The sequence below is a fragment of the Capricornis sumatraensis genome, chromosome 9 (genome assembly GCF_032405125.1).
Source record: "Capricornis sumatraensis isolate serow.1 chromosome 9, serow.2, whole genome shotgun sequence".
In the NCBI taxonomy this organism is placed as follows: Eukaryota; Metazoa; Chordata; class Mammalia; order Artiodactyla; family Bovidae; genus Capricornis; species Capricornis sumatraensis.
The window spans coordinates 92,610,942-92,632,500 of NC_091077.1; the positions used below are offsets into that span (position 1 = coordinate 92,610,942).

General features: G+C 33.9%; 1 protein-coding gene across 1 annotated transcript in view; it reads right to left on the minus strand.

Moving 5' to 3' along the window:
- The window catches only part of ARB2A (ARB2 cotranscriptional regulator A), a 404,738-nt gene that overhangs the window by 206,729 nt on the left and 176,450 nt on the right, over positions 1-21,559 (minus strand). Inside the window, exon 7 of the mRNA XM_068980929.1 lies at positions 13,778-13,996. Coding sequence (XP_068837030.1) covers positions 13,778-13,996 — 219 coding nt within the window. The remainder of the gene's footprint in view (positions 1-13,777; positions 13,997-21,559) is intronic.

Genomic DNA, 21,559 nt, shown 5'->3' on the forward strand with positions numbered 1-21,559 from the left:
GAAATCTGTTATATGTTACAGGCTTCCCAGGCTGCACAGTGGTAAAGAATCTGCCTGCCAAAGCAGGACATAAGAGATGCGGGTTCAGTCCCTGGGTCTGGAAGATCTCCCACAGAGGGGCACAGTAACCCACTCCAGAATTCTTGCCTAGAGAATCCCATGCACAGAGGAGCCTGGCGAGCTACAGTCCTTAGGGTCACAAAGAGTCGGACACGACTGAAGTGACTTAGCACACGGGACAGGGTAAAAAAGATGATTAAATCAGAATCTTTATCCCTAGTGAAATTTTAAAATATTCCCACACAGGGTATGACTTACATCAAACTTTCTCTAGCAAAAACTGAAGTCAAGGTCAAGGGTGGGGCAGAGTGTAATGAAGGAAGGCATGTATATGGAGATGAGCACAGTTATTTTAGAATTTTAAAATGGAATCTCTGCAGTTTTTTCTACTTAAACGACATTATGTAAGATGCTCCATTAGTTAACAATAATTTGCAGTACAGAAGGACCTTCAAGAACTCCCATGAAGATTAATTTGGTCATCATTTTAATCCATTTTGAAGAAAGCTGCTTATTTAGATCTTTTCCCCAAAATAACTATATAAACCCATGTAAGAAGGAACTAACGAATGTCAATAGTTTCATTGGCAATTTTAAAAACGTGAAACCTAAATAGAAATTTTTAAAAAATGAAAACTACTTATCATCAATTTCATATTGTACTTCCTAAGGAACAAAATACAAATGTGTTTTCTGATCTACAAATCTTTATTCAAAGGTTAGGTGCTTTATTATTGAACTGCATTATTTCTCTGAAATAATGAATGAATATACGACAGATATAAAGTAAATATTCTACAGACCACTTGGTGGAGGAAGGAAGGCAAGAGAAAAAAAGATTGGTTAAGGGACATTAAATGCTTCTGGCAGTTTTGATATTCACCTTATATGTTTAATTAGCTTCATTTGAGCTAAAAGCAGTGGCAAAACCATTTTAGCATCAAGAAAATACCAGTGCACTCAATGAAAATTCAAATATTACAGTTATGAGAATGGGTCAGAAACATCTATCTAATTAATTCCTTTAAAGTGCCAACATTTTGAAGTGGTTTAAAATACTCAACCAAAAAAACAAATGTTATATATTCAAAGAATTTCTATAAATAACCTGCATAAAAATTGAGATTCTCATTATAACAATATTGTATTTAATAAACAAAATGTATAAAATGGTTCTCCAACTTTAAAACTGACGTAGTCTGTAACTGAATCTCTAAGATCTGATTTTTATTACCAAGGATGTATTAATAGCTGTAAAAGATCCCTTGGATTACCCATTGAAAAATATATTTTCCCTTTCTTACACCCCTCTAATGCAACATATGAATGCTTCAAAATATTTACCACCATTTGCCTACTATCTGAGTTGCCTGTAACTACTTCAGCATCCCCACTGGATTGTGAGTGAGTCCTTAGGGAATGGGGATTTTGGCTTTTCCATCTCTATATCTCACAAAGGGTCAGACCAAGCATGATATTTTAAAAACTGTGTTCAACCAAATAAAAATGTGAAGAGATTCATTCCAAGCCACTCAACAAGATACATTTTTCCAGTTTCAAGACACATTTAATATCTTGATATATCATCCAGGCTAATTTCAGGTGCCTTGAGTAGCAAGTAAATGTCTTATTCTCCTCCCTTATTTTATCATTAGCATCTACAACTTGGAACATGAAGCAAAATCAATGAGGATGTGCTAACAGAAGGTAACCTGTAAGTGACACTGTACTGTTGTCATACTGTTAGTTATTTCAGTTATCTTGAAAATGCCAAAAGAAATTTTAAAAGTAAAAGGCATTATGCAAACAATTAGTATACTTAGGGGCTAATATCTCTATCAATCCAGTCATTGAGTCATTATATGGAACAACAGACTGGTTCCAAATAGGAAAAGGAGTACGTCAAGGCTGTATATTGTCACCCTGCTTATTTAACTTATATGCAGAGTACATCATGAGAAACGCTGGACTGGAAGAAACACAAGCTGGAATCAACACTGCCAGGAGAAATATCAATAACCTCAGATATGCAGATGACACCACCCTTATGGCAGAAAGTGAAGAGGAGCTAAAAAGCCTCTTGATGAAAGTGAAAGAGTAGAGTGAAAAAGTTGGCTTAAAGCTCAACATTCAGAAAACGAAGATCATGGCATCTGGTCCCATCACTTCATGGGAAATAGATGGGGAAACAGTGGAAATGGTGTCAGACTTAATTTTGGGGGGCTCCAGAATCACTGCAGATGGTGACTGCAGCCATGAAATTAAAAGACGCTTACTCCTTGGAAGAAATGTTATGACCAACCTAGATAGCATATTCAAAAGCAGAGACATTACTTTGCCGACTAAGGTCCGCCTAGTCAAGGCTATGGTTTTTCCTGCGGTCGTGTATGGATGTGAGAATTGGACTGTGAAGAAGGCTGAGCGCCGAAGAATTGATGCTTTTGAACTGTGGTGTTGGAGAAGACTCTTGAGAGTCCCTTGGACTGCAAGGAGATCCAACCAGTCCATTCTGAAGGAGATCAGCCCTGGGATTTCTGTGGAAGGAATGATGCTAAAGCTGAAACTCCAGTACTTTGGCCACCTCATGAGAAGAGTTGACTCACTGGAAAAAACTCGGATGCTGGGAGGGATTGGGGTCAGGAGGAGAAGGGGACAACCAAGGATCAGATGGCTGGATGGCATCACCGACTCGATGGACGTGAGTCTGAGTGAACTCCGGGAGATGGTAATGAATAGGGAGGCCTGGCGTGCTGCGATTCATGGGGTCACAAAGAGTCGGACACGACTCAGTGACTGAACTGAACTGAACTTACCATCTAGGGAAATTTTTCTCAAATAACATCTAGCACTGGAGAGAATTCAAACCTCCTCTCAAACTTCTTTGGCATCTAAATGAACATAACTGACTACAAAGACATGTAGGTAATAAATAAACATTTGTTGAGGGGTCACTACTTGCCAAACAGTAGGCAGGTGGTCTTTATACAATTTGTGGGATCAAATGGGGATAAAATGTAAGAAAAAGAACAAACCTCCACATCACCTCTACTAGGGCAACACCATAATTCCACACAGTCTATACACTGTACAACTCTAGGGAGTGCACAGTAAAAATTACATCCCCTCAGGGTTGTGCCATGAGGCAGCCTTGTTTCATTCCGTATTTCATCCATCTACGATACCATCAACTCTAAAAGGTACCATTGTTTCATGTCAACAAATAATTCATGTGAAAAGTGAAAAGAAAGTGTTAGTCACCAAGCTGTGTCTGACTCTTCATGACCCATGGCCAGCAGCGCGCCAGGCTCCTCTGTCCATGGAATTCTCCCGGGATAACATTGGAGCAGATAGCTATTCTCTTCTCCAGGGCATCTTCCTGATCCAGGGATTGAACATAGATCCCCTATACTGCAGGATTCTCAACCATCTGAGCCACCAGGGAAGCCCAAATAATCCATGATATGACATTAATTTTTAAGATGCAGCCCAAATTCAGAGATGTTAATATGTGATAAAAAGTTTTAAAATCAGTGAAAAAAGACGACCTAAGCAATCTTTGATCGACTGAGCTATATATGCACAAATAATGGCCTTTCTCTGATGGCGTAATTATATATGCATTCTGCACAAGAATTCTGAGGGAATCTTTTCACTCTCCTGCTCCTGTGTGAAAGTGAAAGAAAGAACACTAGGAGTTAATGAAGTATAGTTAATTTTGGTGCTCAAACCTTGGTTTAGTTACTCTTATTAGGTATGTAACTATGAGTCAGTCTATTTATGTCTCTGAGTCTCATTTAAGATCTGCAAAGTCAGGATAATATATAAGACCATTGTGAGAATTATAGGAATAGACAGACAACAACTATTTTTAACTGTAAAAGGAGAAGGGGGTGGTGGAGGATGAGATGGTTAGATAGCATCACTGACTCAATGGATATAAGCTTGAGCAAACTCCAGCAGATAGTGAAGGAAAGGGATGCCCAGTATGCTGCAGTTCACGGGGTTGCAAAGAGTTGGACACAACTTAGTGATTGAACACCAACAACATACAAATGGATACATAAGAGGGAAAGGAGTTGGGGACAGAGGGTCTTATGTTGACCCTCTTTCCCAAGAAAGGGGTGGAAGCTGTGACTACGACCAAAGTCTAAGAGAAGCATGATGAGCCCAGTTACTGAATCCAGTTACTATCAAACGCTATCGTGGATTCTACGCTCAGCTCCAGAAAGGAGATGTAGTGTGAGTCCAGTAATGTGGTCTGCAAACCTCTGGGGTTTCCAGAGACCCTTTCAGGCTACCTGCATAATAACACGAAGACATTATTTATCTTTTTCATTGTGTTGGCATTTGCATTATCAGTTGGAAAGCAATGGACAATAAAACTGTGACTTAGCACAGATCACAGTAGTCCTGCTAAACTATAGTACTCATTGTATTATTCACTGCCATATAGTAAGAGGGAAAAAAGGTAAGTTTGCTTAAAGATGCTGATGAAGCAGAGAAACTATTTTTTATTAAATCTCAATCCCTGAGTATATATATTTAATATTCTGAGTGATGAATAGAAGGAATGCATTAAGCACCCGTAAACCAAACTATGTTATGGTTGTCTGGAGGAAAACTAGTTGTGTAATTGATTGAGTTGTGAGCTAAAGTAGCCACTTAATGGAATACCATTTTTACTTGTAAGACTGAGAAACAAACTATGATTCAATATTTGGAAGTCATTTTCCTGAAAATGAATAAAGCCTGATAGTTTAAGGAAAATTATGATTTGTCACTAATGATAAAAATTGAGATTTCTGGATAAAATTAAAATTTTGGGAAACTTGTATATTGCATGATAAGCTTGATAGTTTTTGTTTTTCAGTTCTTAAAAGCTTTGTGGGTGAGATTGGTAAGAATAGTAATAAAGAAGAATATTTAATACTACATAATAAAATATGTCAAGATTGCCAGCAGAAATATCAATAACCTCAGATATGCAGATGATACCACCCTTATGCCAGAAAGCGAAAAGGGAAGTAAAGAGCCTCTTGATGGAGGTGAAAGAGGAAAGAGAAAAAGTAGGCTTAAAATTCAACAATCAAAAAACTAAGATCATGGCATCCGGTCCCATCAGTTCATGGCAAATAAATGGGGAAACAATGACAGACTTTATTTTCTTGGGCCTCAGAATCACTGCAGATGGTGACTGCAGCCATGAAATTAAAAGATGCTTGCTCCTTGGAAGAAGATATGACAAACTGAGATAGCACATTAAAAAACATAGACAGTAATTTGCTGACAAAGGTCTGTCTAGTCAGTTATGGATTCTTCAGCAGTCATGTATGGATGTGAGAGTTGGACTATAAAGAAAGCTGAGCACTGAAGAATTGATGCTTTTGAACTGTGATGTTGGAGAAGACTCTTGAGAGTCCCTTGGGACTGCAAGGAGATCAACCCTCAATATCAGTGGAAGGACTGATGTTGAAGCTGAAGACCCATACTTTGGCTACCTGATGCAAAGAGCTGACTCATTAGAAAAGACACTGATTCTGGGAAGATTGAATGAAGGAGGATAAAGGGACGACAGAGGATGAGATGGTTAGATAGCATCACTGACTCAACGGACGTGAGTTTAAGCAAGCTCCAGGAGTTGGTGATGGACAGGAAAACCTGGTGTGCTGCAGTCCAGGGGGTCGCAAAGAGTCAAACAGAACCGAGTGACTAAACAACAATAACAAAAATATATGTCAACATTTGGAAGGTGCGCATAACTCAGTGAAATAATACTTTGGAAATGACCACTATATGATGTTATACGGTCATCTTCGGGTAAAAGATATATTCAAAGTATAACAAAGACCAGTGGATTTCCATACAACAGAGTATGAAATGCTCACTGGCGTGTTTTAGATTCACACAGCAACTAACCTTTAAGAAACTACCTCTTATTGAATGTTGGTATAGCATCAAAGAAGAATATACATGATTGTCTGAAAAAAACCTTTAAAAATACTTCTTCCTTATACAAATGTATATCTGTATATCTGTGAAGCTAAATTTTCCTCATGTTGTTTCTGTTCAGTCACCAAGTCATGTCCATCTCTTTGAGACCCCATGGACTGCTAAGTCAAACATTAAAGACTTTTAAAACGTCATACATCTCACTTTGTGATGCTTTGGAAAATATAGTTGTTTCTCAAAAAATATGTTAATTCATGTCATTACATAATGGGTTTATTATTGCTATTTTAAAATAAATACTTAAAAACTTCTCAGCATTAATTCTTTTTATGGAAAATATCAGTAGATACAATCCATACAAACAAAAACCCTTAATAATGTTTAAGCATTTGTAAAGAGGTCCTGAGACCAAAAGGTTTGAGAAGCACTGAATGTAAACTAATTGGTAAAGACATCATCTGGCCATATGTGCTGTGCTTAGTCAGTCAGTCGTGTCCGACTCTCTGCAACCCCGTGGACTGTAGCCCGCCAGGCTTCTCTGTCCATGGGGAGTCTCCAGCATAATTCTCTCCATATTTCCTAAGGGAAAAGGGGTAAGGAGGGAAGAGAGAGAAAGGGGGATATACTTGGTTGTTTTCATATACATCAATTTATCTCATTCATTCCATTCAACAGCCTAATAGCTATGATTATCCCTATTTTACAGAAGAAGAAATGTAAATTTAAAGAGGAGAGAGAGAGGACTTGTCTAAAATCAGCTTGTAAGTGACAGAATTTTGATTCTAAAGTTCTTATTCTTTCTACTACATTATATTTATGGCAGAATCCCCCCACTAAAATTCACCAGTGGCCAATCAAAATCCCTAAATGCAAAGCTTTGGTCTTTACCATAATTTCTGTTTCAAATCTAAGTATCTAATTATTTTACTTATTTCTAATTCTTCATTTTGACTTGTTTTTTAAATGCATGCAAAGAATGCCTGGTATACTTTAAAATGGCCATTTTTCTGAATTCATAGAACAATGTAGTAATTTTCTGTTAGTGTTATTTAGACATAAATAGTCTCACAGTTCTTTCAACCTCATGCTAGTCAACATCAAAGCATAGGTTTATATTGTGAAGGGTCTGTCTCTTTTGCTTTGTAGGTTCATGTAAGCAAGCATTTATTCAAATATGCATTCATCAAATATTTATTTAAAATCTACTGTGTTTACTAGGTTTTGGTAAGATGAAGCATGAAAATCCAAAGATTAATATCTGATGATCTGAAAGAGAATTATAGCCCCTTCAAAGCTTTACAATTAAACAACTTTATGGAAACTTTCTCTGTAATTAGATTTGATCACAGCTTTTCTTTTAAATGAAAACCTTAGAATGAAGAAACTAAGGTATGCTTCAGTGCACACAGAATCATTATATTTTAATACTGCTGTACTGAGTTGTTAAAAAACTCAAATAGTAATAGTAATGGTCTACCTCAGGAATGATTCATTCCTGCTTGCTTTCCACCATGTTAAGGCACACTGGCTGTTTGGAGGAAAGGTAAAAATTCACTGCAGGGGTTAATATACTAGGAAGTCTAAATTTAGCCACAGGTCTAAGCCGAGTTTCCTAGTTGAACTACATCAATTAGCAAAACTGATGGTTTGATCTCCCTTTATCTGATTCCTATGTTGTAGTGCTCACTAGGTTTCAAACCCAGGGGGGTAACACAGAGGTATTATTTTTGGTACCAGGTACCAAAAGTTCCAAGGGGATCTTGAAATTAGATTGTATCTCTATCGATTCTCAACTTGAGAGAAGACAAGATGTTATTTATTGGCCCAGAAGTCCCCAGACTATCTATGTGCCAGATACTATGTTCACTTTACATATATTATCATTCCATTTTTCAGACAAGAAACTGAGGCATAAGGAAGTTAACTTATTTGAAGTGACTATATTAAGTGGAAGAGCTGAGATTCAAGCTCAGGTCTATAAGACTCTGCACTTTTAATCTCATCTCCACACTCTCTTTCTGCAAAGGGGATGATTCTGAATGTTATTCAGACATTAAAAACAGGAAATAAAAGAGTTATTATCACAATCTGCACTCAATGACTACAGGTTTTAAGTTTACCTGGAAAATGTAGATGTCCTAGAATACAGAAAATGTTTAAAAAATACATTCTTATAGTGATAATTTAGTTACTAGCTAAGTCTATGCACTTTTCTTTCTAGTTATATTTTTAAAGGTTTTGGGCTAAAGGGGAAAAAAGGAAGAAAGATAGAGGTAGTTTGATTGGTGTATTCAGTTTCTGAGGAAAGCAATATTCAGTATGAACAGCAGCAGCCCCTGGCGGTCTAAGGGGAAAAAATAGTGTATCTATAATTATGGGGGTTGAAATATGTTTTTAAAAAGAATATATGTACATATTTAGCCATTTGACTCAGTTCTCAACCCAACACATTAAGAAACAGATGCTTTAAAAAACGATCTGTTGGCAAGATGCTTGTTAAAATTTTATCAGTTGAAATATTAAAATTCAATATGAATTAATTAACACATTATATAAAAATAAAATGTTTTTGTTTCATCGTTTTACAAAGTACTATAACCAGTGGTGATTAACACTGGGAATTTTGTGTCTTGAAATGTGTTGCTCAAAAAGAAACTAAATTTATAGGATTACCACTAAATTGATGACATTTTCTGTCTTCACTCTTGAATTCAGTTGGCAGATGTTTTCGAGAACAAAAAATTCCATCTTATTACAAAACATATTAAGCAGGTTTTCCTGCCAGGCATGTCTGACATGATGTTTATTGCCTAGACCAAATCAATCCCCTTAATAAGCCATAATATATGCCAGAAAGTACATTATTTCGTAGTTAAGGAAAGTTGCCACGTGAAAGACTTAGTACTCTGATCTCTCAAGCTCTGTTCCTAATGTGGCAGAAATGTGCCACATAACCCAACAGTCAGTCATATCTATTTATATTCATTTAGTAAGTAAAATAAAACTATATTTTGCTAATCTTAAAGTTTTAGGCCTGGATTCTACTTTATTTCTGCTGGTGTATACTATATATTTGCAAAAAGTTCAAAGGAGATTTTGGCTATTTACTACATGCCAGAGGAAGAAAAATCAAATACTTGAGTATTCCAGGAAAATAAAATGGTTTCAGAGGTTAAACCATCAATGATTGTAATAATGAGTTGAATGTGGTTGCCAAATCACTACACAGAAGTGACTCTAGTGCCATTTACACAGAAAAGAGGTACCGAATAGAAGAAAGGATATGAATTCGCCTTCACCAATATTTTGGATATAGCCCAACTCAGAACATCAAAAACATATTTTCTGAAAAGAAAGTTTCAGTTTATCAGAGCTGGCTGTTTCTGAACAATTGCAAAAATTCACATATATGCTGAAAAAAAATATCAGTCAGACAACTAGACACCAAATATCTTGCCTGTTGAGGAATAAGTTTTTTGATGGATGTCAACAAGCAATCAATCCATAAATATTTGAGTATCTTTAATGTGTAAAGTCAGGCTCTGCCAAGATTCCTATTTTCTAAATGTCTCCTCCACATTTGGATTTTTCCTTCTGCAGCCATGTGATCTTCTTCCCCCCTCCATTTCTAGTATTATTATTTTTTTTAATGTTCTGGGTCTAATCCCTCTATTTTACATCCTGTCACTACAGCCCACAACTAAGTTTTCTAAGGTAGAGATATTCAAGCAATTCCAACCCAGTATTACATAGATCAGCATCAAATCACTTTTGCCTATACTCCACCTACATACTCTAAAGTCCTTTTAAGCATCTTCTTCCTTAGTCTAAATACTTGTCCTCTTAGGCTCCAGTTTGATATCAGAATACCCCTCGTTCCTATGCTGCAGGTCACATTATCCACGTATATCTAGACTAAGGCCTAATCTTTCTGCTTCGGTCTCCTTCCAGGAGACTGGATCGTAGTGCCTAGATTTAGCATGGGTTCCTGACTTTATGATAGTATGCACTGTACTATTATAACAACTGACTCCTATTTGCATATTCAAAAGGATTGATATGCAATTTCAAAGTCTATAAAGCATGCTTAAAGGAGTGCAGGGCTATAGTGGAAAGGCATGAAAGATAAATTGTTAATAATATGAGACAAAACACAAGAAATAGCTCAAGACAGAACACGATAAATTCTATATAAGTTAACTAATCAGAAGAACTCCCAACAGTCTTAGTAAGGAAAGGTCACTGATGTCAGTGGGGCACTACAACATGGATAGAATTTAGACTAAGGGAAAGAACAGAAAGCAAAGTCACAGATCCCATAAAGCACAAATTGTATACAGAGTAGAGCAAACACAGAGCCTGGTTGTACTCCTATGAACAAGTGTATAAAACAAAAATAGCAAAAGGTTGGCAAAAAAAACCTTCCATTTTTATCCACCATTTCAGCACCATGATGAGATAGTTAAAAAAAGAAAAGTCCATAACTTACTTTTAAATATTTAGATGAAAATGTATAGATCAATCAAGATATCAAATAAATAATGACAAACTGATTTTTCATCATTGGTTTTTGGAATGTCTTCTCAATTACCGGACTGGGTAGGGGACTAACAATGTAATTTTTCTTCACTTTCGTTTGTTTGAACGTTTCCTCACAGAAAATCAAGTAGTATACTTTAATAATGCAGGACGCATTAGTAAAAACAGTAGTAGTTTGGGATTTTAATCCTGGCCTTACCATCTTATCTATCAGATAAAAATTTATTATTCTGGATCTGTTCTACAAATATTTATTGTTCTGGCTCTGTTCTAGGTTCTGGATTATAGCAGTGAAGAAAACAGATTGAGTTCTTGCCCCATGGACCTTAAATTAAGAGCTATGTGACCTTGGGAAATTTACTAAGTACTGACTCTGTCTCCTCATCTGCAAATGGGATCAATATTATTGATCGTATTAAAAGACAGTAGTTGAAATTTTATTTCAACATCACTATTTATTTAATAATATAAATATACTAATGTAGATTGTTTATAGACATTTAATAGTGTATATTAAATGATAACTGGTCAAAAATCTATATAATCATCAAATATAATTTACTATATCATATATAATCATCAAATATAGTTTACTACATCATATCATGCTTTTATAATAAGTGGCTTACTTTTCATATTTCAAATACATATTTTATTCTCAACCAGTTAGAACAATGTGGTAAAAAAGACAGACAGCAAGAATCTACAGTAACTAGAAGCCCAGGTTTTATTTAACACTTAGTTCCATCATTTACTAGTTATATGATCCAAGACAAAAATGTACCATCTAACCATCAGTTTGTTTAACTTTAAAGTAACAGTGAACTTATTTGATTTACCTAGCTTATGGGATTGTTACAAAAAATAAATTATTTCAATATGTAAATGGCTAAGAAGCATATAAATAAAACTTAATTCACCCCATCACATACACGCTCAGTGTCTGAAAATTATACATACTTGTTTTTGGAGATATGTAAAGGAAACGAAAGAAGATACTTTCAGAGTGGATCAAACTTATATACGAATTAAGCAACCTAACACAAATTGAACCACTATTTGCTTTACCACTACAGGTTCATGCCTTACTATCTAGAAGTATGTTTGAAGAGTGTCAGGTTAGCTCTGGTGTTTTGCCCAATCCTGTAAGATTTTAAGAAAAAGGATGTTTATTAAGAAAAATAACATTTCATAACTATCAGATATAAAGTCGTGTTGTTTACATGAGCCAATTTTCATCTTTTAGTGCTTTCAACGAAAACCTAGACTGATGAGTGAAGTGGGACAAGACAAGAAAGAGGCAAAAAGACATAATAAGAAGTAAAAATAGCAGGAGCATAAAAGAGATTAAAGAATTAAAGAAAAAAGACAAAGGAAAGATAAAGATCTTAACGAAAAAACATAAAATTTTTTTTTCCCTCGGTATAATAAAAAAGTAGATATAGGAATGAACAAAGGAAATGTAAAATAACAATAGAGAAAATGCACACACACAAGAGAACAAAAGAACAAACCCAAAGTGACAGTGACATGATAAAGAGAAATCAGAAAAGAAAGAAAACGCACGACGACAAATGTCAGGAACAGGTGCTTTCATCTGCACTTATCATGGGCAAATAAAAGCAACTATTTAAGAAGTAAAAACTTAATACACAAAATCACATTTGCTCTCATTTTATATAGGAAACTGAATATTACTAATGATTTGTATATTTTAAAAACGTATACAATTCATTTTTAGACTCCAGATATCAGGGGTAATTTTTTAAAAATTCTGTCTTAAGATGGTAGTTGATCAACTGGATCATATTAATCAGGAAAGTCAGGACAACTGATCGAGAAGAGGTGACATCAAGACCCTGATGCAGTCATGTGGAAGAAAGGCGGTAATACAATATAACTACATAGAATGAGCACGATACTTATGAATTCCGAATCTAATCAATGGTTTTGTTTTTCAAACAATATATTAAAGAGTGAGATGCTCTTCAGAAATTTCTATAAGCTGCCTAACTTTTGCTTGACTCACTGTATGATAGATATGCTTCACGTATTCTTGGTCTGGATACATATTTTTGGCTTTTGAGAATTTATATGCTGCATGGCTCTCCTAACTTACTCATCTGACTGATCTATAATCAAATGTCTAGAATGTTTGGAGTACAATTCCCCAAACTAAAGCGATAATGCCATGGAATTAGAAGTAAAATTTTAAAAGTAACTTAGAATGCTACGTATTTCACCTTGAATGTGGTATGAAATACACTATTAATGAGCTTTTAAAGTAAACGGAAAAATAGCTCAAGTTGAATAATTTAAAACTTTACTACTATCTCACAGTATAATTTATAGAATTTTAACTGTCTGCATTTAAATGTTCTGAATTGCTCAATTTTGAAGAACATATCAGTTTACTATTTTACATATCCAATAGCATTTTTGACATACATTATTATTCAATTATATTCTGAGCACTCATACTAAGGGCTTTGAAAACTGCATGAATCTGTCACAAACACACACATAAATATATATATATATATATCTCATGCTTAGTGTATATTTCAAGCAGAATGTGTCAAAGGGCAAATAAAATTGTTTGTGCCCCCCACAGAATTAGAACTCCTTGGGCAGCACAGCTATAACAATCCCATGCTGCTAGCATTACAAAGTGCAAAGGTTCACTGGGTAAGAAAAGAGCAGAGGGCCGAGTTCCCTCATTACACTATCCCTAAACTATTCCAGCTTAAATATTTATTAAGATATTAATTACTCTTCCTCCCTCCATCAGCCTTCAGAAGTTAAACTGAGACACAGTGGATGGATGGTGGCTCGCAGGAAAACAATGCATTAAAACTATTACCACCCAAGACGAAGACTGATGTTTTGTACAGTGCATTATTAATTGCTTTTTGCAACTTAAATAAAATATCACACTGAACTAAGAATGATGTGTTTTGTTATTTTGAATAGAAAACAGAAAACGTTTCAGTCAATACCTTTGGGAAATAAATCTTTAAAAATTTAAAAACTGATACTTTCTTTAAAAAAAATGAAATAACTTATAGAAAATAAAATTTAAAGGCTTTTTTCATAAAGGATGCAACACTGCTTAGAACAGGTCTGAACACATAGAATATTTTTAGTAAATATTAGCTGTTGTGGTGGTTTGAGAAAAGAAAAAAAGACAAGGAAATAATGTAGGATAATGATCTTGCTCACTACTTACTCTGATATATAACTGCATCATTTCTTTTTCTCTTTGGGGGTTACGATACTTCTCATAGAAATCACGCCGCTTCTTTGTTTCTTTAGAGACTTTATCTTTTCTTTCGCGTTTTTCTGCTGGTTCATCTGAACTATCAGAAGATGATTGGACAGGTATCTTCGGCTTTTCAACTTCAATATAGTTTTCATTGGGATTCAGTACTATTACTCCATACCCTTCCTGTTTTGAAAACAAAAAAGGCAGCATAATTTAATCTTAAAAATCATTTCAATTCATAAAAAAGTTCTTAAAATCTCATACTAAGTGATATAACATAGTTACATATTCACTAAAAATTCCTTTATAACAGATTATAGTTTTACTTTCTCCAACAGAAAAGTGATTTCAAATTATTTGCCTGTATTATGTGTGTAAATAAGCATAGATCATCTATAAGATCAAAAAGATATAACTGTAACATATTAAAAATATAAAGTAGTTCAGATTTCCCAGAACTCCAAAAGTGACTGAAATAAATTATCAAATAACAAGTATACTTTCAAAACACATTAATATTTATAATATATATTTTGAGAAAATAACCTCTTTGAAATTGAAGTTTACAATTCCAACCATATTTTCCTGGATTTTTGTTTCTTTACAATTGCACTTTAATGGGCATTTTTTATTTGTTTGATGTTAAAAAAGAATAAGCAATCAGTAAGGAGTAAACTGTCTACAGATTTACATATCTCTATTATCAGGAACACAGAATGTCTACAAATACATATTGGGTTTTTTTCACCTCTCTTCTTTCAGGAAGGCACACAAATCACAAAACAGAATAAACTAATGTCTTACTATAATGTATGGAAACAGCTTTTTCATCTTGAAATTTCTTTTACAACAACTAGTACCAGGAAACAAGTTTCAAAGTTTAAAATATAGTTTATTGAGCTAGTAAATCTTTTAAAAAGTTTTTAAATGTGTTTTCCTGTCTGATTTAATTCTAGCAAGGCAAACCTTTCTCTGGTTATAATTAAGGAAACTTTTGGCATGTATATTATAACTGATGGAATAATCTAACCATGAAAAAATCAGAGAAGGATAAACAATTACCACTAACAAGTAACATAAATTTTTGAAGCTATTTATATCTTGTCTTTTCTATTCAGTTCTGTACTGTAGGTATCCCAATTTCATCTATTAAAATCTTGTAAGGTCATACTTAAAACATATGTTATGTTTAAAAAATAAGAGCTATCAAAGATAAAGTATAAAAATTCCCATCCTTACAAAAAACAAAAGTGTATACTTTTCCCAAAACGATAACTGCAGAATCTATGTTTAAATTTTAATTGTTTTTTTGCCAAACCAAACATAAGATAATTTTAAAAAACTGAGAGTGGTAAACTCAGTCAATATTAGCGCAGACTCAATTATCCTTATTTTTAAATATACGAAATTGCTACACATAGTTGGCTTTTTAAAAAAATTGATTTCACAAACTACTTAGAAACTTCATTGGAATTGTTTCATTCCCCACCCCAATCAGCTGATATTATTGTCTAAAAACCACAACATGGTTTGGAGATTGTCAAGATTGTGGAAGTTTTTATTTTAGTGATAAGGTAATTAAGATATAGTTGTCTTACAATATATACCAAACTGATTAATAATAACACATATTCCTCAATATGTATTTAAATAAATTTTTAGATAAATATCTCATTCGTGAAGGCCTTATAAAATACTTGATGCATTTTTAAATTTAAATGTTCTTCAACAAAGCACAAGACAAGGTTTCTTAGCCTTTTTTTTTTTTAAGTTTCTTAGCTGGTAAGTCAAAGTTTTACCAACAAAAGATATTTTATTTGGTTCTGCTTTATTCTAATCTGTATAGCTATTCAACAGTCTTGTAATTCATTGTGATCACTGTCAGGTAGACATATTGTCACTTGGTGATTTTCTACAGTTGGACACACTTGACTAGTTATTAAAATCACATTTGAAGGAAGTTCCTACCCCTCTTCCTTGTGCCTCTTACAACTTTTCACGCCCTTCTCAAATTTCAGCTATAACTTCTCCTCCCACCAAAAGTAAGTTAAAGAACACTGTTGCACTCTGCTAAACAGGGTGAAATAGAGGCATTCAATACACTGTCTCTGGTGTAAGGCACAGTCAAAAAAGGTCACCATAGGCCAAAAAGAAAATTGCCTCCTTACTAGATTCTGTACCATGAGTAAGTGGTCTCCTGTCATGCTCCTTCCCTGCCTTCTCTGAGTGAATTGAACTTTAAACACACACACACAGACTCTCACCCTTACACGTGTTAGGGTTAGCAAGACCCAAATAGAATCTTGGAATTCTTAAGAGTTGAAAATAGTGATATATTACACTTTAATGATAACATGAAAAATTACAAACTCAGGGTAACAAAGTAGGACTTTAACAAATGGATAGAAAATGAACATCATCTTTGCACAATGAATAAACTCCAAATAAAGGCAAATTCTTTAGAAGAAGTTTACAGTCACCAAAATGAGAAAACTATTACCCTAGTTTATCCTTTAATCATTAGAAATAATATTTTAATAATGCCAGCTTTATTTGAACAGAAGTTTTCACTTCAATTTTTGGAAATCATAGATTGAGAAATTACTATACATCCTAATTTTAAATGAACTCTGAAATTTGACATGTCCCATCTAAAGTACAAAAACCAGAAACATAAATCATCAAAGTAGTAGTATTTATCTAAGTTATTGATTATGTAACTGAAAATTACATGACTCATTTGTCCAATTTTATGAAGACACAATGTCAATTTTTCACCAAGGCATCGACAGATGAAAAATGATTCTATTTTTAAATCACAACTATATAAATCAATTAAAGAATTTGTATCATATTGATTTCAACAATGAATGTTTCTCTTTAAACATTTGATTTATTCAGAAACTATTTTATCATTTAGATATTTCATACTGCCAATTAATGGAATAACAATCAAGAAATATTTAGGAATGTTTTCTGTGGAAACGAGAGCTAATTTTAATAAATGTTTTTGCTGCAATCAATTAACATTCTGCAAAAAACTTACATTTTTCAATTAAAATTTGCCTGACAATTAATGCAATATTCACAGAGACCATTCATAACCATTTTATGGGCAGGAGAAAGCTGGAGCAACAAAATAAAGTTAACTATCCCATGCAAAGATATGTAGTAAAACTTTATCTTTTTACCTTTTTCCCTGTCACATATATTGCCCCAAAAATCCTATTGTATAATAAAGCTACAAAGATTTTTGCCATATCAACATTAATATATATAACCTAAGGAGTGAAATTAAACAGTCAAAGTAAACAAAGCAGACAACACACCAGTCATTCAATTTAACTGTTTTAAATAGAATGATACCAATTTATATCAGAATAAATACCATTTTAAAAATTAATTCTTTCTATTCCTAGTAACTCAATCAGGACACACAGAAATAAGTAAGAGATCCTAGTTTAACCTTAGCAAATGTACCCATAAAGTTTTAAAAAACTATAAAATAAGGCATCAAATATAATATCATAAAAGAATTGTGCACTGCCACCCCAAAGGAGATCCCCAGAATTAATGCTTAGAACACAAAAGATTGTATACTGAGGTATTTTAAATTTAATTATTCCTTAAGCATGTTAAATTTATCTTAAGATGAAAAGCTAGGTTATTTCAAATGTACATGGAAAGTTCTGTTATCTTTACCAAGATAAAGTGATCAAACTGACTATCTAACATTCTACAACTAAACAAATAAAACTTCTGGCATCTTTTGTAATGATTCACCCAAATCAATTCCAATATTCAACATTTCAAGAGACAACGCATACATAAAGTTGTTAATTAACTCTTATGTTTGATTGCACAGTCTAGCAGAAGATCACGGTGATCAAGAGGACACACATTGGTAAAAGTAAGCTTTATCTCTTTAATTTACCTCATCCTATTTTCTACTGTTTGGGAGTTGCAACTATAGTTTCATTAACAAATCTGTGGTTTATAAGGTATAAACCATGGGATCTTAATCAGAAACTCTCAAAGTTTTATTGCTAGCCGTAGCATTTTATTCAGCTCAAGTGCCTGCTGTGATTTAAACAGAATACACAGGTCTCCGGGCCTTCTTTACTTTGAAGTCTATAGATGTACTTACTAATAAATAATAATTCATTTATCATTCAATCAACAAATGATGGCTTAGGTCAGAGGTCTAGAATAGACAGGTGATGCCAAACACAAAGAACCAAAGAGGAAATCTTGCTTAAGAAATTAAATCACTACAGAGATGCACTTACAGTGAAGATTCTACAAATAGATAAAATCTTAAAATGCCTGGCCAGAAATGGAATGTACTTTTGACCCCAATGAAACCGTGGTAAAACTGAAGATTTATCAAGGTTAATTTGCCTATTAATTATCAATTATAAGGAAAACAAAAAATAGGAACAAGTTCTATACTTTTTCAAGTCTATTGTGGTTGGCTAAATAAAAAAATCATCGAAAAGTACTCAGCTCTACATATTAATCTGCCAATTCTGCAAACCCACAGGCAACCAAAGAGGTCAGGGGCCAGAGTAGAATCCTTTGACCTACGGAACTGTCTGGTTTGGTCTTCAGGCAAGGCTCCTTAAGAGATCATTTTACACAGATTTATCAATCATATTTTTCAAGTTCAGCATTCTATCTGCTTGGTGTGAAAGAAGATAGGTGCTCATCTTCAAGGGAAATGAAACCCAAAGTGTTTTTATCTGTCAACTGTATCAACCCATGGTTAAAATGGACAAACCAATGTCCATTCATCTTTTCTGAAAGATGTATGTTGTGTTTATTCTCATCTTTTTCACAAGAAGGTATGTATATGTCACTGTTGCAACATCCTAGGTGCAACAGAGATGAGGTCATGACAGCCAATCAGAAGTCACTAGTGAAGCGTTAAAGTAAACATAGCTGTTGGAGCTGTAGCGCTGCTTGAAAAATGCCCCCTTCATTATTTCAGCAATTTTCTCAAGACGTGACCTGGGACTGAAATGCCTGAAATGTCACTTGACTCCGTTTTGTGCTTCTTCCCAATTGCATTTACGTAACAGCACCATGCTAATATTTCGTAAAATGTTTGTCATGACCATGCTTTGACTTGCAGTCTCCTAAATTCTAATGTTGTGTTCCATGGTATAAAAATATCATAATGTGAACCAACATAGATTATCCCAATAAGTTTCCAACTTCAAATAGCTCATCAAGTTAGTCAGTAAAAGAAAACATGCCACAAAAAGTTTTCAGAGGACCACCTGTTGTCTATTATTTTTACATAGCACTTACTCATAAATCATAACACAGGGTAATTAATCAAGCTGTCAAAGAGAAGGTCAAAGGTTATATGGTAGAGTCAGAAGGTCATGCATGGGCTGATAGAGGTCAGGGTCACACTGCATTCCTCATTATCAAGTTGGGATGAGAGACGGCCCAAGCAAACAAAAGTGAAAGCAGATGGAGAAGTGAGTGGATAAAAAAAAAAAAGAAAGAAAATTTCACAAACAAAAAGAAAAGTGAAAGAAGACTGTCAGCTGCCTTCAACTAGAGAATAGAAGAGAAAAGAAACACACTGAAGTGTGCTCAAAGGAGCTCAAGAACACAAAGAAACTACAGTTTTATTAATTAAATAAGTTGAATATAACTTCTCTTGGCCATTGTATTAGTGCATACTAATAAATATTAGAAAATATATGTTTGCATCTCTATACCTTCCCTAGCTAGTGTGCCAGGATAAACTAAGATAAAGGCAGAGTTCCATGGACAAAGTGCAATTACAAAAAAAAAACTTATTATAAGGTTTTTTTTTCCTTTAATATTGTTTCAGTGTTGCAACATAGATGCAAATAGTTTTAAGCCATAGGATAATTTTTGAGTATGATACAAAGATATCCACAAACAACAAATGTATCATAAAAGTCCTTTTGAATAACAAAACGGGTATAAAATATTCTATTATTACGCTGGCCTGAATTAGATGCAGAATACTGTGCAAAATTAGCTGTCACCCTTTGCTCAAAATCTTTGTTAATCTCATTTTGAATGTTTGCAGCTTTATCAACACATGCATCAATGTCAGCTCCTTGGTTACTGAACCGCTGTAGTTGGAAGAAGATATAATTAAAATGTTTTGGCACAGAAAAGGTGAAATTGTATCTTCCCTTGTTCCCTTAGGAGTCTGTAAAACATGAAGGATATATTGACAAACACACACCCTTGTCTCCGGTTCTGACATCAGGTCATCCGAGTGCTATTTATTTTAAAACGTTCATTTTGCACTTACATTATCACCTACTCTGTTTCTAACTTTTCCTAGGCTTTAGAACACTATGCTGCTTAAATATCACAAATATCTCTTCTAACAATCCATATCTTATATATCAAAGCATTCCATATATGTACAATAGAATAATAAAAAACACATTCATTATAAAGGACAGAATATCATTTAATACTATAGCATTATGAAATATTTTGGGTTTTGCTTCTCATTCTCATAAAAAGACACAAACATATACTCACAAACATATACACTAAACTAAAATGTAACAAGTTACAACTGTTGCCTAGTCAGTGACAGATCAAAATTCCTAAGTGGATACAGAGTATCCTATGGACACACAGCCTTTATTACAGGTCCCCAAGTAGACTTGGATGGACAAATTTACCTTGTGAAACATAGCGTCCACATGCTAGCTATGCCTTCTTGGTTTAAAGTTCTAAATGTTCTCCTAACTTCTTATTACCATTATAAAACTGTGTAAATATTGTAGCTATAGATGGTAGGCACATGGTCTTTCAAAATATCACTCTGATTCAATCATATACAATACAAACAATATACATTAAGTTTTAATGTTACTCTTGAAACTTGCTTAAGAACTATGCTACATAAATCATTTTATCTTAAAATATGTCACCTTCCTCTTTTATCCTCCCAATTAAAAGATCTTATCAAATTTTTTTTTTCCCAAGAATATATCAGTGCTTTGCCTGTGGTTCCAGAGTCTGCTTGCAAGCATGAGAACATAATGAAAGAATCCAAGTATTCACCGGGTCAATCATTCATTAAACATTGATTTCTTACAGTTATTTAATAAGCAGCTACTATTTACCAAGCACTATGCTAGGTACAGTGGTATACTTATGAATCACCTTTCATTTTAAAGTATTTCCACTCAGAAGAAACTTCCAAATCACAATTAAGTACAAATTCCTAAAACGTCTACAGGAAGCCATTTTATACTCAAGAGGAAGAGGAATATGAAAAAAAAAGAAAAAATTATTATAAAATATTTCTAAAACCAATCTAGCTAGACTTTCAAGCATGAATAATCATAAATGCTAAGCTATGTTTGTGGTCTGTGTTACAAGTATTATTTAAACTTACTCCATCACAAGGAAAATGTACCGCTTCAGAAGGTGTGCGAAGTGTGTGTGCACATGCATGTTGCATATACATTCAGATATTTTAACAAGTGAAATAATTTCATAATCTAAGGGAAAAGCTTCTAAAAGCATCTACCTCCTAACAAACAGGTGCAAGTGAGTACAGCTATGAACTCCCCTTCCCACAGTGACCTATGTCAGAAGATCTTCTCATACTTCTTCTGCTAAATAATTTAATTACTTATGAGTTATGGTTTCTTTGTAACCTTTTAAATGACTAACTCATTAAAATGCAAAAATATGCAAAACATGATGTCACCAGGTCAAACAGCT